Below are 13918 nucleotides of genomic sequence, written 5' to 3'. Positions count from 1 at the left end.
TAAAGCCAACTGGATTCCAATGATCACCACAGTGGGTGAACCATTCTATTTAGCACACCTTTTGCAGAAGGTGACCAGCCTAATAGTGTTTCCCACCAGGAGTGATGTCCTGCATCCGCAATAGCTTTTAGTACATGAGTAATTTCTGCATTATTATGCTGCACTTCAACACGTATTTGTTCTCCTGTCAATGCAATATACTGTAAATGTAACATAGGATGGATTAACGATTTTCTTATCACAGTCATATTCATACCTAAGGTTACAGGTGTTACATTGTGATACAGTTGTGGTTTCCTGCGGGCTTGCAGGATCTTTAGCCACTGGAAGAGCCTCACACAGTAATATTCTTATTCTCTATGTATTGACAATTCCCCAGCAATTGGGTACGGGTGGGTGTGTAAATTAACGGGGTTGCACCTTGAGCCCTAGGAATTGGGTAAAGAAAGGTGTGTGTCCCTAAAGCGTGGAAGAGAGAGAGAAATTTGTGTGGGTAACAACAGCACCCTAAGGGATGGGTCTGAGATCAGCATTCTGTACACGCTGCTTGTCTCAGTCAGGCAGTTATGAATTTGGCTGGCATATTTGGCCCATCTCCTGGGGAAAGGACAGTTCAACACGACTGGCGTGCTGCAGAGGAGAGTCGCGCGGATAGAGGACTCGCCCGAAAGAGACAAGCTACGCAGCTCATCCCTGCCTGCGGGGCTGTGATCTCAGCAGGTCTTGCAAGCAAAGCCGCGTTCGGCTGGACAGCGTGTGGCCTGCAATGCAGCCTGGCTCTGGCGTAAAACTGAGGGGCACTTTGGGGGCGACTGGAAATCGCCAGGCAAGTTCCGTTCCGCGCGTCCTGCCGCCGTGTGCCAGGATGCCTCCACTCCCTGCGCAGAGGGCGGCTGTTCTTTCCGGGGGCCTAGGAGGTGAGAACAGGGCCTGCACTGGTTGTTCATAGCGTGTGTTTCCTTCCTTTCACTTCTGCTAATCCCTGATTTTGTGCGGTGACAGTAAGTGCCCTTTGCTTCACTTTCATTTCCCTCGCCCCTCAGGGGGAGAGATGACAAACCAAGCCCAGGCCCATACACAGGAATTTCTGGGGGGAAGGTGTTTTTTTTGTAAATGTGGATTCCAAGATGCAAACACCCCGCCCCCCCCCCAATGCTTCCCCAAGTGTGCTCCGGCCGGCCCCTCTGTCTGAGCCACCCTCCCGCCTGCATCGGCCAGCCGGGGGAAGGCTGGGGGTAATCCCCCTCCCCCAGGAGCGAGTCCCAGCCCTGCCCTCCGTCTCACTCCTGGGGGAGAGGGGGGAAAATCAGTCTCAGCCTTCCCCCAGCTGGCTGGAGCATGGGGGAGGGAGGGAGGCTCAGGCAGTGCACTGCTCCTGCCGACACCTTGGGGGACTATGGGGTGGGGGGGTGTTTGCACCCTTTGCTCACAGCTCCCCTCCCCCCCACGTACGGGCCTTTAGGCAGCCTCAGTCACTAGCTGGCAGAAAAGGGAGAATTTCTGTCCATCTGGAGGGGAGGGCTCAACTACAGGAATTCCCCGGGTTACATCAATCCGACTTACGTCGGATCCCTAGTTACGGGGGGGGGGGGGGCAGCTAGTGCAGGGTGCCTCCCCCACTGTCGCCGCCTCCGGTGGCGCGGGGGGCGCTTCCCCCCAGCAGACCAGGGGGACGCGGAGCGGCTTTTCACGCTGCGGAGGACGTGGGCAGCAGGACCGCCGAGACGCGCCGCCAGACAGGCGGTTCAGCCGGCGCTGCCCCGAGCGCCGCAGGGGAAGCACCCCCCGCGCCGCGGGAGGCAGCGACAGTGGGGGAGGCGCCCCGCCCCGCCAGCTTTGGGTCCATTGGCCCCGCGGATGCCCCTGGGCAGCTCCAACACCCCCCGCTGTCAGCTGGAAGAAAGGACTGAGGGAAGTGAGGTGTGGGAGAATAAAACTGAGCTCTGGAGAAATGTTTGGCTAGAGTTTCCCCTACAATATGTACCAGTTCCGACTTACATACAGATTCAACTTAAGAACAAACCTACAGTCCCTATCTTGTACGTAACCCGGGGACTGCCTGTACTAGGTGAGGGAGGGATTTTCCAAAGCCCCCAGGGAGGTCTTGCTCTGCTCCACCGCACCCGTCGGTAAATGATTAACGGTAAAGTCTGGCGCTGCTGTAGCGAGAGAGTCCGACTAGAAGGCTGCACCTCTCCGGGATGCAGCAGGTCGGGCTAGTCGCCCAGAGGGATTTCTGGGGGGCTGGGGGTTTGGTTCTTTAAATCAAACCCCACACCGAGCTCTCGCTGTGGACGCAGAGAGGATGGCGTTTCCTGGCTTGCTCGCTAGTTCCAGTGGGAGGTGGGGCCCGGTGTTCCCCGGAAGCAGGGCCCGGGTCGGCCGGGGGAAGTTTGGAATTCCCCTGCCTAAAGTTAACCCTGCAGTGCCCACACGTTTCATCGGTGTTTAGAGGTTTCGCTAGAGTCGAGCAGCAGTTATTTCTTTCCTATAAACTCTCTCCGTGCAGCAGGGCCCCGGTTCCCCAAATCACATTTCCCAATTCCCCTTTCTGGTGCTCTGCTGCGCTCAGATCAGATTTCGTTTCCCTCTTTCTTTTCCCTTGTGAGCTTCGCTGCTTCTCGCCTTTGGGCCCTTTGCGCTGCGCATGCTTTGGTCCTACGTGGGGCTGAGCATTCACAGAGCCGTCCCAAGCCCGGTGACAAATCGCTACGGCCCTGCCCCAGGCCTGGAACGCTGGGGTGAGCGTGACACAGCTGGCACTTGGGCCTGGGAGGATGGAGGCGAGCAGAGCTCCCACCTCACCACCCCGAGCGGGCAGGATGGGCACTGGCCGCCTTAGCGTTTGGCGACACTTGGAAAAGAGACACCTCCTTCGCCATCTGCGCCGCCCCTGTGGCAGGAGCTGCTGCAGACACGGAGCTGGCATCTTCCCCCACCTGGTGAAACCCTGCCAGTCTTAATGACAGCTTCAAATGCTGCCACCGGAGGACTAGAAATCCGGCTTTTCCCAGAGTCACGGCAGCATTTTGATTCATCAGGGCCCGGAAATTCCCAGTAACGAGGAGAAATAGCAATGGGAGAGCTGGGACGGTGAGCGCAGGTCTGGTGACATTCTCTGGGGCTTCGTGGGGAGGTTTCTAGTGACCAGGCTGTTTCATCCTCTTGCACTCTGGCACGACTGATTTTGGGGGGCCCCAGACCGTAAGCCAGAGGGGATATCCAATCTGTCCCTGAGACAACGAGGCCAGCTACTCTCTGGACATTTGTCTTGCTCCCAAATTGTTCTTTTAGTTAAAAAAAATCCTAAATATATTCCCTGCTGAAGCTCAGGTAGGAAAGAGAATCAGAGCCAGGATTTCCCGCCGCACCCAGGGACGCTCGAGTGAAATGAGACACACGCTCTGCACTCGGTAAATCGGTAGGAGCCCGGCACTCGGGGGGCTGAGGGCTCAGATCCATTTCCACTGAGGCCCTGGGCGTCCTGCCATTCACGCCACTGGGGGCAGGCGCCATCACTGACTTCACACCAAGGAGGAGGAGCAGCATCGCCGTGGTAACCACGTACCACAGAGGAACTGCAGTGAGCATCGTGCTGCAGTCACAGGCCGGCAGAGCCCTCAGGAGCCATCGAGTCCGGCCCCCTGCCCAAGGCAGGACCGACCCCGACTCAACCATCCCAGCCAGGGCTTTGTCAAGCCAGGACTTCAACACCTCTAGGGATGGAGATTCCCCCCTCTCCCTAGGGAACCCATCCCAGCGCTTCCCCACCCGCCTAGGGAAATCGTTTTTCCTAATATCCACCCTAGACCTCCCCCACTGCAACTTGAGCCCATTGCTCCTCGTTCTGCCCCCACTGAGAACAGCCTCTCTCCATCCTCTCTGGACCCCCCCTGCAGGGAGTTGCAGGCTGCTCTCAAATCCCCCCTCACTCTTCTCTTCTGCAGACTGAACAAGCCCAAATCCCTCAGCCTCTCCTCGCAGGTCATGTGCTCCAGCCCCCGTATCATTTTCGTCGCCCTCCGCTGGACCCGCTCCAATGCGCCACGTCCTTTCTGTGACGGGGACCCCAAACTGGACAAAGGCTCCAGAGGTGGCCTCATTGATACTGAACAGAGGGGAATAACCACTTCCCTCGATCTGCCAGCCGTGCTCCTACTGCTGCAGCCCAATACGCCAATAGTCGAGGACGGGCGGGACACGGGCTGCCCCACTGGGCCCCTCAGGCGCAGAGAAGCCCCACGCTGTGTTCAGCGGCTGGTTGCGCACCGGGGCTCTGCTCCAGACGCTGGGGGAGCTTCGTGTGCTGCCCCCGCTCCCTAGCTAATTCTCTTAGCTCCCACTGGATGGTTTCTGGCCAATGGGAGCTGAGCTATTTTGCTGGGGGTGGGAGCAGGGTGCAAAGCCTCCCTCCCCAGCACCTGGAGCAGAGCAGGGAGCTGCCAGCTGTTTTGAGCAGCCTGCGGCTGCAGCAGGCAGGGAGCCTGCCTCAGGGTCCTGCAGGGCTGCCGGCTGGGAGCTGTTTAGATAAGTACCTGTTTAGACCATGGCCTGCCTCTGGCACCTCTGCCTCTCCCTCCCCCCAACTCCCTGCCCCAAGTCATCACTCAAACCCTCTGCACCCCACTGTCCCAGTTCACAACTCCTTCCCAGACCCTGCACTCTCTCCTGTAACCATACCCCTTCCTGGGCTCTGCACCCCAAGCCCCTGCCCCAGGTCACAACCCCCTCCTCCACCCAAACTCCCTCTCAGACCCCACACCCTCTCCTGCACCCCAGTCCGCTACTCCGAGCTCCCTTCTGCACCCATCCGCCATCCCAGGCCCATCCATCCCCGTGACCACTTACCAAAATCTTGGAGCGTCCCCCCCACCCCATCAAAAATTATTGCCCATCCCTGCAATAGTCCCTTCTGGATATTCCCTCTGGGGGACGGACAGACGGACACGGACACACGCACACAGAGTCTGTGATCAGCCAAGCATCGGGAACCTGAACTCACCCAGGAGATGATAGAGAAGAACGAGAAGGCGATGGCTGCCCTGGCAGCATCTGCTCCTTGAGACACCCCTATTCCAGGCTTCGTCTGCTGCCACTGGTTGGCCAGGAAGCAGAAAGCGACGAACCACAGGAAGGACCAAAAGCCTGCAAGGGAAGGAAGGTCGTTAATGAAGTCGACTGGCTGTGCCCAGAGAGAAGCTCAGACCTTCTGACCCTCGGAAAGCCAGGCCGTAGGACTGGGAGGGTCCTCCTAGGTCGGTGGATCGAATCCCCTGCTATTGCAGACAACTCCCACGTCTCATCCCCTGCCTAAAATTACTGAGCGTCAGCTTAAAGCGAGATAGGTTTCCAACGGGCCCCCCGAGAACGGAGGCTCCCCGACTCACCAGCCCCGCTGGACAATCCTGGGCCGCTCTGCGGGGGTATCTCCCGCACCTTTCATCTCAAAGTCCCTCCAAGAGTTTTAAACACAGCTAGAGCCAGAGCTCAGAAATCCCCACCTTGACAAGAAGCCCTGTTGCGCTCAGCTCTCAGCTCTCACCCCTCGGGGCCGCAGCCTCGGGCTGTCACGCGGACATTCGCTCATGCTCAGAGATGGCTGCGCCCACCTCTCTAATGCAGCCACCTCTGGGTGGAAAGCTGCAGCTGATTGCCCTTAGTGGAAATGGCGGCAGGTGCCCAGACTGAGGTGGAATGCTGCCAAGTCAGGGAGGTCTACACCCTTACTCTCGACACCGAGGGGGCAGGACCTTGCTTCCGTCTGCTGCATACGGAAGAAGCAAAACCCGGAAAAGGAGCTGTTCTTGTGGACTGATCTGCCAACCCGTCCGCGTGCCAGGGGAACCACATGGCCCGGCTTCACTCTACTCCAGGTTTCCTCTTCTCTGCCGCTGTCATGTAAACGGGCTGCCGTGCCTTGGCCCGACGGAGGCTACCTCTAGATGACAAAGAAAAGTCGGGAAAAGTCTCTTTTTCCACTTTTCTTTCAAAAGCGGCTTTTCCGACATGTGGCGCGTCTACACGGCGCCAAATTTCGGAACAACCTGCTCTTTTGAGCCACCCCTGCTGCCTCGTAATACAAGGTTTACAGGGATGGCAAAAGAATGCGTCCACTTTCCTGAAATTGTTTTAGGAAAAGCGGGACGCGTTCCTTGGGTGCAGCATCGCTTTTCCGGGATGCTGTATCCTGGAAAAGCGCTGCAGTCTAGATGCAGTGGGAGAGAAGGAACATGTAGCGGGTAATCATTACCTACCGAAATCCAAAACTCCAGATCCCCCGGGTAGTCACTTGACAGCAGCAGTGGTCTTGGAGGAAACCAACCCCTATCGCTGTCACACTCTTCACTACATTTCCAGGCCCCCCAGCGATTCTGTGTTCTGCATTGATGCTTTCAGGGAAAATCCTGACAGTCCATGGTATTTCTCATCCCCACCCCCGACACCTGACAATTTCAAAGCATTGGAGTACGATGGGAATGTGAGCACTGGGAATTGTGAGTCAGCGCCGTCAGGCAGGAGTTTGAGAAACCTTGGATCTTAGAAAGGAACACAGCAACTCGCTGTAAGGGTATGGATTTTAAACCGGGGGGAGGGGAGGACAAGCTAGCTACAAAGTCACTCCGGGACTGTGGGGAGAAATGAAACTTGTTTTGTTCCTGTTTTGCTTTGCCAGAGGCTCTGAAGTACAATACAAAACCGTGTTTTTCTTGGCGCAGAGATTTGTGTGTGTGCACACGCACGAGTCTTTCAGCTCCTGAGATTGTGTTCAATGTACTTTGAGGGAAAAACACAACCATGTATCCTACTGCAGCACAATAACTAAACCCAAATCTTTGGGTCTCCTCGGTGAGCAAAGTCTGTGGGCCTTATTACTCAAAGAAAGGAAATTCCCAGGTAAACACAGAAACATTTTCCTGTTCTTCGTTGTGCTCGGGGCCACAGATCTAACAATTTTTTCTAGCTCTTTCAGGGTTCAAAAAAGAACTGGATAAATTCATGGAGGCAAGGTCCATCAATGGCTATTAGCCAAAACAAAAAACAGGACTATGTAGCACTTTAAAGATTAACAAGATGGTTTAATAGGTGATGAGCTTTCGTGGGCCAGACCCACTTCCTCAGATCAAATAGTGGAAGAAAATGTCCCCACAACCATATATACCAAAGGATACAATTTAAAAAAATGAACACATGTGAAAAGGACAAATCAAATTTCAGAACAGAAGGAGGATGGGGGGGAGGGAGGTAAATGTTTGTGAGCTAATGATATTAGAGGTGATAATTGGGGAAGCTATCTTTGTAATGGGTCAGATAATTAGAGTCTTTGTTCAAACCTAAGTGTAAAGTGTCGAATTTGAGCATGAATGACAGTTCAGAGGATTCTCTTTCAAGTGTAGTCTTAAAAGGCCTTTGAAGCAGGATGCAGGTAATCAAGTTGTTGAGACAATGTCCTTTCTGGTTGAAATGGCAAGAAACTGTTTTTTCTTTGTGATCCTGTCTAATATCTGTTTTGTGGGCATTGATCCTTTGGCGAAGTGTCTGAGACGTTTGTCCAATGTACATAGCAGACAGACATTGTCGGCACATGATGGCATAAATTATATTTCTGGATGCGCAGGAATATGTGTTCTTGATCTTATAACTCACTTGGTTAGGTCCAATAATGGTATCAGCAGAGTGAATATGTGGACAAAGCTGGCAATGGGGTTTGTTGCAAGGGAAGGTACCAGGGTTGGTATTAGTGTGGTATGTCCTGTGGTTGTTGGTAAGTATCATCTTGAGGTTAGGTGGTTGTCTAGAGGAGACTATGGGTCTGTATAGCCAGGATGGGCAGGGATGGGGTCTCTGGCCTCTGTTGGTCAGGGACTGGGAATGGGTGACAGGGGAGGGTCACGTGACAATTCCCTGTTCCGTTCATTCCCTCTGGGGCACCTGGCATTAGCCACGGTTGGCAGACAGGACCCTGGGCTAGGGATATTAGGAAGCAAGTAAATAGCTAATCGTGTAGTCGATAGAAATTCTATCAACTGCACGATTAGTCGATAAGGGAGGGAGCTGGGAGTTACCCCCCCGCTACAGCTCTGCAGTTGAAATGTAGCAGGCAACCTGGTTCCTATTACATTTAAACTGCAGTGTGGGGCAGGGGGAGGGTAGTAGGATCATCCTTGAACTTCAGACAATGAACACTAGGTGTACCATATCTCCTCCCCCGTCCCTGGGCAGCGAGGCTGGGGGAGCACTCCCGCGAGACCAATGGCATTGGCCAAGAGTGGATAACCATGGCGCACAACCTGGTGAATCTACGTACTGATGGCCGTGGGGCTGCTCAGCAGTTCTCACTGCAAGCAACAGGCCTTTTCTGGCAGGCTGCCGGTACTCCTGAGGGCTGGACTTCGATGCGTAACGGAAAGACGGCCACTTCCTGACTTCACTCGGGGCCGGGAGGAGAATTCAACGTCCAGCCGTGGGGCTCATCGGAGAAAGCATCCAGCTTCAGACGCCAATCTGACCGCAGACTGTTACCGCAGGAGGGGGTGGAATCTGCATCCCCAGAGGTGCTGAAGTCCCGGCTGGACAAAGCCCTGGCTGGGATGATGGAGTTGGGTTGGTCCTGCTTTGGGCAGGGGGCTGGACTCGACCTCCTGAGGTCTCTGCCGGCCCTGGGATTCTATGATTGTAGCTATGGGGCTGTTTCAATAAGGGAAACCAGTGACACCCCTGCAGGACTCAGGCTGGGCAGCGCTGAAGGAGCTGAGGCGCCACAGCCGTGCGCTCTCACCTCGTGGGAGGGAGAAGGGCTGACACGCGTACGCTGCCCCCGGAAGCCCGCCTGGCCGCACGAGGGGCCGTTTCGCTGGTTCGACTTGGCAGTCAGGCGCACGGACCTGCAGGATCAGTTCACTGGTGACGCCTGCTGGGGTCCCTCAGAGTGACAATCACGTCACCCACACACGCAGCTGGGACCGCGGCCAGCTGCTGTGGGCAAAGGGGTGGCAAGGCCCGGCAGCCTGCTGCAGAAGCTGGGACCGGTAACACGGACAGGAGGGCGCAGTGGGGCCGACGACCTGATGCCTTCTCCTTGGAGTGGCAGGAACGCCCCCTCCCTCTAGTCCTCTCCCCTGAGTGACAGCCAGTCCCCTGGCAGTGACAGCCAGTACACGGCACCTGCGGACGTCTTAAGCATTTCCCAGTGCTCTGCTGGGGAAAGTCTATGCCGGGGTGGGCAATAATTTTTGATGGGGGGGGCACGCCAAGATTTTGGAAAGTGGTGGAGGGCCGTTCTCTTCCAAGGTACTAATGGACGGGGTGCGGGATCTGGGATGGAGGTTGGGTGCAGAAGGGAGTTTGCAGTGTACGACTGGGGTGCAGGAGGGAGACTGGAGTCTGGAATGGAGTTTGGGTGAAGCAGGCGGTTGTGACCTAGGGCAGGGGACAGGAGTGCAGGGGTTTGGGATGTGACCTAGGGTAGGAGGGGATTTGGTGCCAGATATGGGGGAAGTCTGGGTGCAAGAGGTGTGCAGAGGGTCTGAGTGTGTTGAGTGGGGGGGTGCAGTGGGTTGGGGAAGGGAGAGGCTGGGTTGCCCGAGGCAGGCTCTGGCCAGGAGACTTACCAGCCTGCCTCCAGAGCTAAAGGCTTGCAGAGCTTAAAATGTTTCCCAGACAGCCTGTTTGCCCGGCCATATGCTTCAGTGAATAATCGAGCAGAGCAGAGGGGGCGTGGTTCTTCTTGGCTGCCTGTTATTCAAACAGGCAGCTCCCATTGGCCGGTTTTGGCCAGAAACCAGCCAATGGGATTGTGCTGTGGGTGGGGGCAACTCCTGAAGCTCTACTCCCTCCCCTCCAGTTCTGAAACAGAAATGGGGCCCGGCAGCCACGCTTCTGAGTTGTGTGCAGGGCAAGCAGGGAGCCTGCTGGGGCTCCCCACTGCCTCCGCGGGCCGGATCCAGTGCTTGGTGGGCCGGATTCGGCCCACGAGCCGTATTTTGCCCAGGCCTGGTCTATGCTCTGATATTCCTTGTCTGTTTTCAGTATTTATCTTTTATTATCTGCTCCCCGACCTATGATCTGCAGCTGGCCCTGCTCCCTGACAGAAAACGAATTCCCATTCGGTATACGCGTGCTCGCCCGTAGAACCAGCATAAGTCTGCGGCCTGCTCTTTCCTGCATCCCCTGCCATGCCAAGCCCTGGGAAGGTAAGCAGGGGGAAAAGAGCTGATTTTATTTACTTGTTGATCTCCCCCCTGGGAGTTTGCCCCCAGGATCCGGCTCCAGGGTGCGGAGGAGGAACGGAGCTCGGAGATTGCTCTGGAAATACTTCCGGTGGCTGACGATTTCCCTGCATCAGAGCCCAGATGCATCATCTCCCCTCCCGGCTCTCTCAGGGAAGGAGCTGATTTGGGGGTGAAGGCTGGGCGCCCCAGATGCTCTAGCTCTCCCTACTGCACGGGAGCCAGCCATGTGGGGCCAGCAGGTCAGTTTCCGCTGGAGCAGACATGGCCAGACGCAGCTCCTGGTTTGCCTGGATCCGGCCCCCGAGGCTCAGCATTGGGGAACCCCCCCCCCCGCAGAGCTGGAGAACACAAAATCTACTAGCATGGGGCCCCCCAGACTCTGGTGTTTGAGGGGAATGTGGAGAGGGTCTTTCTCCTTCTCAGACGGGGCTTCTCACTTGGGTGTGTCCCCCAACTGATTTTGCTGTGGGTCAGCGGCCCCCCGACCCGAAAAAAGTTCTCCACCCCTGCCCTGGAGGGTCAGCCTGGGATAGGAGCAAGGACCCCCTGGTAGGCCTGTGTCTGAGGAGAACTGAAGCCAGGTCTACACGAGGGGGCAAAGTCGAACTAAGGTACGGAACTCCAGCTATGTGACTAAGTGACGCACCTAAGTTCGACTGACTGTGAGTGGAGGTTGATGGGAGAAACTCTCTCGTGGATTTCCCCTACTCCTCGCGAGTACAGGAGTGCAATCAGCGCTCGATTTAGTGTGTCCTTACTAGACCCGCTAAATCGACCCCCGGGAGATTGAGCTCCACAGCGTCAATCTCCCGGTAAGCAGAGACAAGGCCTGTGCCAAAGCCCCCTGACTTCAGTCTCCTTGCCCCCCCTTCCATAAACCAGAGGGATGTGGAGGCAGCAGAGAGAACAGAGCGCTGCTGGTTGGTGCAGGCTTTCGGGGCTAGGCACGGAGATCGTCCACCTGGTGTCGCTGTCCCTCAGGAGATAGAATCATAGAATCATAGGACTGGAAGGGACCTCGAGAGGTCATCGAGTCCCGCCCCCCGCCCTCAAGGCAGATGGGGTCATGGCGGCTGTTTGTCCCTGGCGTGAGTTCCTGGCCAGCCCGGCCACTTCCCTGCCTGGCCTAGCTCACTAGCCGGGCCTCAGCAAATGCCTTCAAGGGGAAAGTGGAGCTGAGGGGACAATCTCCCCCCAGGGCAGATGCAGCCCTGGGACAGCTGGGAACTAGACTCGGTATGTAACAGTGCAGTCGATTAACCACTTAACCTATAAGAAAAGCTTAGAGGTCAATGCTATAGACCACACGCATTTTCCCCTCCCCCCAACCAGCATATTTTTTAGCAGGCTGGCCAGCAGCCCAGCTCCGTTCTGGCTCACGTTGGGTCCGGGAGCTCAGACATGCCTTCCCTCCCCCAGACAGGGGCTGCTGCCAGCCCGCACTGCTGCCTCTGTATCAGAGGCAGCAGCCCAGGGTGACAAGCAGCCGATCTGCAAGGGGAGCTGGTTTTTAAACTGGCTCCCCTCGTGGACTCGCTCTCGCCTGGGACCCTGCGCTGCTGCCAGCCCTGCCCCCAGGGACTATCGAATAGTCGACTAACCAATGAGAATTCATGGAATTACTCAGTTATTCAATTAAGTGATATTTAACATCCCTAAATTAGACGGACATATGACCGAGCCGCGCGGTTAGTCAGAAATCTGAAATGAGGTTGGCAACTTCCCTCCAAAAAGCTCAGCAGCAGGAGGCTAGGGGTGGGGTGGGTGGGGGGGAGTGTGGAGGGGAGCTAAAATTTAAGGCGTGAGGACACCGATGAACATGGAAGAGGCCAGATATTCCTCTGCTGCTCTCACTGGCAGGACCGGTGCTGCCCCCACAGCTGCAAGCAGGCCGGAGAACTGGCGGCCCGTGGGGTCTGGGGGCCGCCGCGAGATGGAGAAAAGGAAGGCGCTAAGACGAACTGTGAAAAATCCCTGGATAATTATAGTTTGGGGATCTGCAGACACCAGAGTGCAAACACCGGGGAGGAGCTGTTACCACCATAATTACAGCCTGGTTTCACACAGGCTCACTTCGGAGGGAGCAGCTGTAAGAGAAAAGCAGCAAATACGGAACTGTACAGCCTCCGGGTCTTTTCTGCTTGTGGTGCCCCAATACAATACTACGCCCACTTGTCAGAGGGCCTTGGGGGTCCAAATTCTCTGCCCCTTTCTGCCCAAGTACAGGAAAAGCTTGGTATGTCTGCACTGCCCACTGCACCGCGCCTCCCGGTGTGGGTCCCTGGGCTTGCTCTCCAACAGCTGCGTAGGCGTTGCGGCTTCGGTGGGAATGTGGGCTCGGAGACCCCATGAGGAGGGAGGGACCCCGAGCCCGGATTACAGTGGGTGCCCCAACACCTAACCCTGCAGCCCGAATCCTGGGAAATTAATGCAGCTAACCTAGCTCAGCCGTGGGTCTTTTATTGCAGTGTAGAGGTACCCTCTGCGAGCTATGAATGCCCGCTGCACAGATCCAGGCCTTCCCAGGGATACCAGGAGCGATGCATACCGACCCAGCCCCATGCTGGGACAAGCATTTCAGTTCTACCCGAGACTGAGTGTCTCGTCTTCATCCCAGTGTGAGAAGCCTCATGGACAATGTTCCCCCTCATTTTTTCCATACCTGTGCAGAATACATTTTGTTGCATGCGCCGAGGCATGTGTGGATGTGCACCACCAGTAGACACACATGCTGCCCAATCTGGGCACTCTGCTAATCAGCTGGGTGGCATCTGAATTTCCCCTGGGCAACTGCCCAAGCACTCAGCTTAGAGGGAACACTGCTCGTGGGTTAATACTGTCCTGGCTACTAACCCTCCCTAATGACCATCATAGACTGTAAACTAATTCCTTTTGAGATGCAGGAGCAATCACAGTTTGTGTCCATGTGCCTACAAACATACATATATCTGCATGCACACATAGGCACGCGCACAAAGCTACAGTCTTGGCTGACTTCCATCAGTGTCGCTTCCTTGACAGAGCTGAGAACATAGCTAATAATCAGAGCTGGCCAGCGGACGACACCTCCATTTCATGTCAACTTTGGCGATTGGTTTTGTTCTGCACTGTGTGGAATGGAAACTAAGCCTGAGGAAGGTTGTCCTGAAGCGGAATCATGTCGAGCTGTCAGGCCATAAAGGTCAGGCATGCGCTCATCTCCCAGAAGGTGGACAAGGTTCAGAAAAGGGAAGCACAAATGATGAGCGGTTTGGAACGGGTCCCATATGAAGAGAGATTCAAAAGACTGGGACTTGTCAGCTTCGAAAAGAGGAGACTAAGGGGGGCTGTGATAGAGGTCTATAAAATCATGACTGGTGTGGAGAAAGTGAATGAGGAAAAGTTACTTACTTATTCCCACAATATAAGAACTAGGCGTCACCAAATGAAATTGGTGACCCCTAGTTTAAACAAACAAACAAATGGAAGTTTTTCTTTACTCAGAGCACAGTCAACCTGTGGCACTCCTTGCCAGAGGATGTGGGGAAGACCAGGACTTTAACATAGTTCAAAAAAGAGCTAGATAGATTCATGGAGGTTAGGTCCATCAATAGCTATTGGCCAGGATGGGTAGGAATGGTGTCCCTAGCCTCTGTTTGTCTGGAAATGAGTGACAGGAAAGAGATCACGTGAGGATTATCTGTTGGGTT

At 55.5% G+C, this 13918-nt stretch overlaps 1 protein-coding gene across 1 annotated transcript in view; it reads right to left on the bottom strand.

The window, feature by feature from the left end:
- SYNGR3 (synaptogyrin 3) overlaps positions 1-13918 on the bottom strand; it is a 45324-nt gene that overhangs the window by 7593 nt on the left and 23813 nt on the right. Inside the window, exon 3 of the mRNA XM_075899841.2 lies at positions 5003-5145. Coding sequence (XP_075755956.1) covers positions 5003-5145 — 143 coding nt within the window. The remainder of the gene's footprint in view (positions 1-5002; positions 5146-13918) is intronic.

The sequence above is a fragment of the Pelodiscus sinensis genome, chromosome 15 (assembly GCF_052426305.1).
Source record: "Pelodiscus sinensis isolate ZL-2025 chromosome 15, ASM5242630v1, whole genome shotgun sequence".
NCBI lineage: Eukaryota > Metazoa > Chordata > Testudines > Trionychidae > Pelodiscus > Pelodiscus sinensis.
The sequence above is the reverse complement of the archived record's forward strand: the minus strand, read 5'-3'. Positions and strand labels throughout refer to the sequence as shown.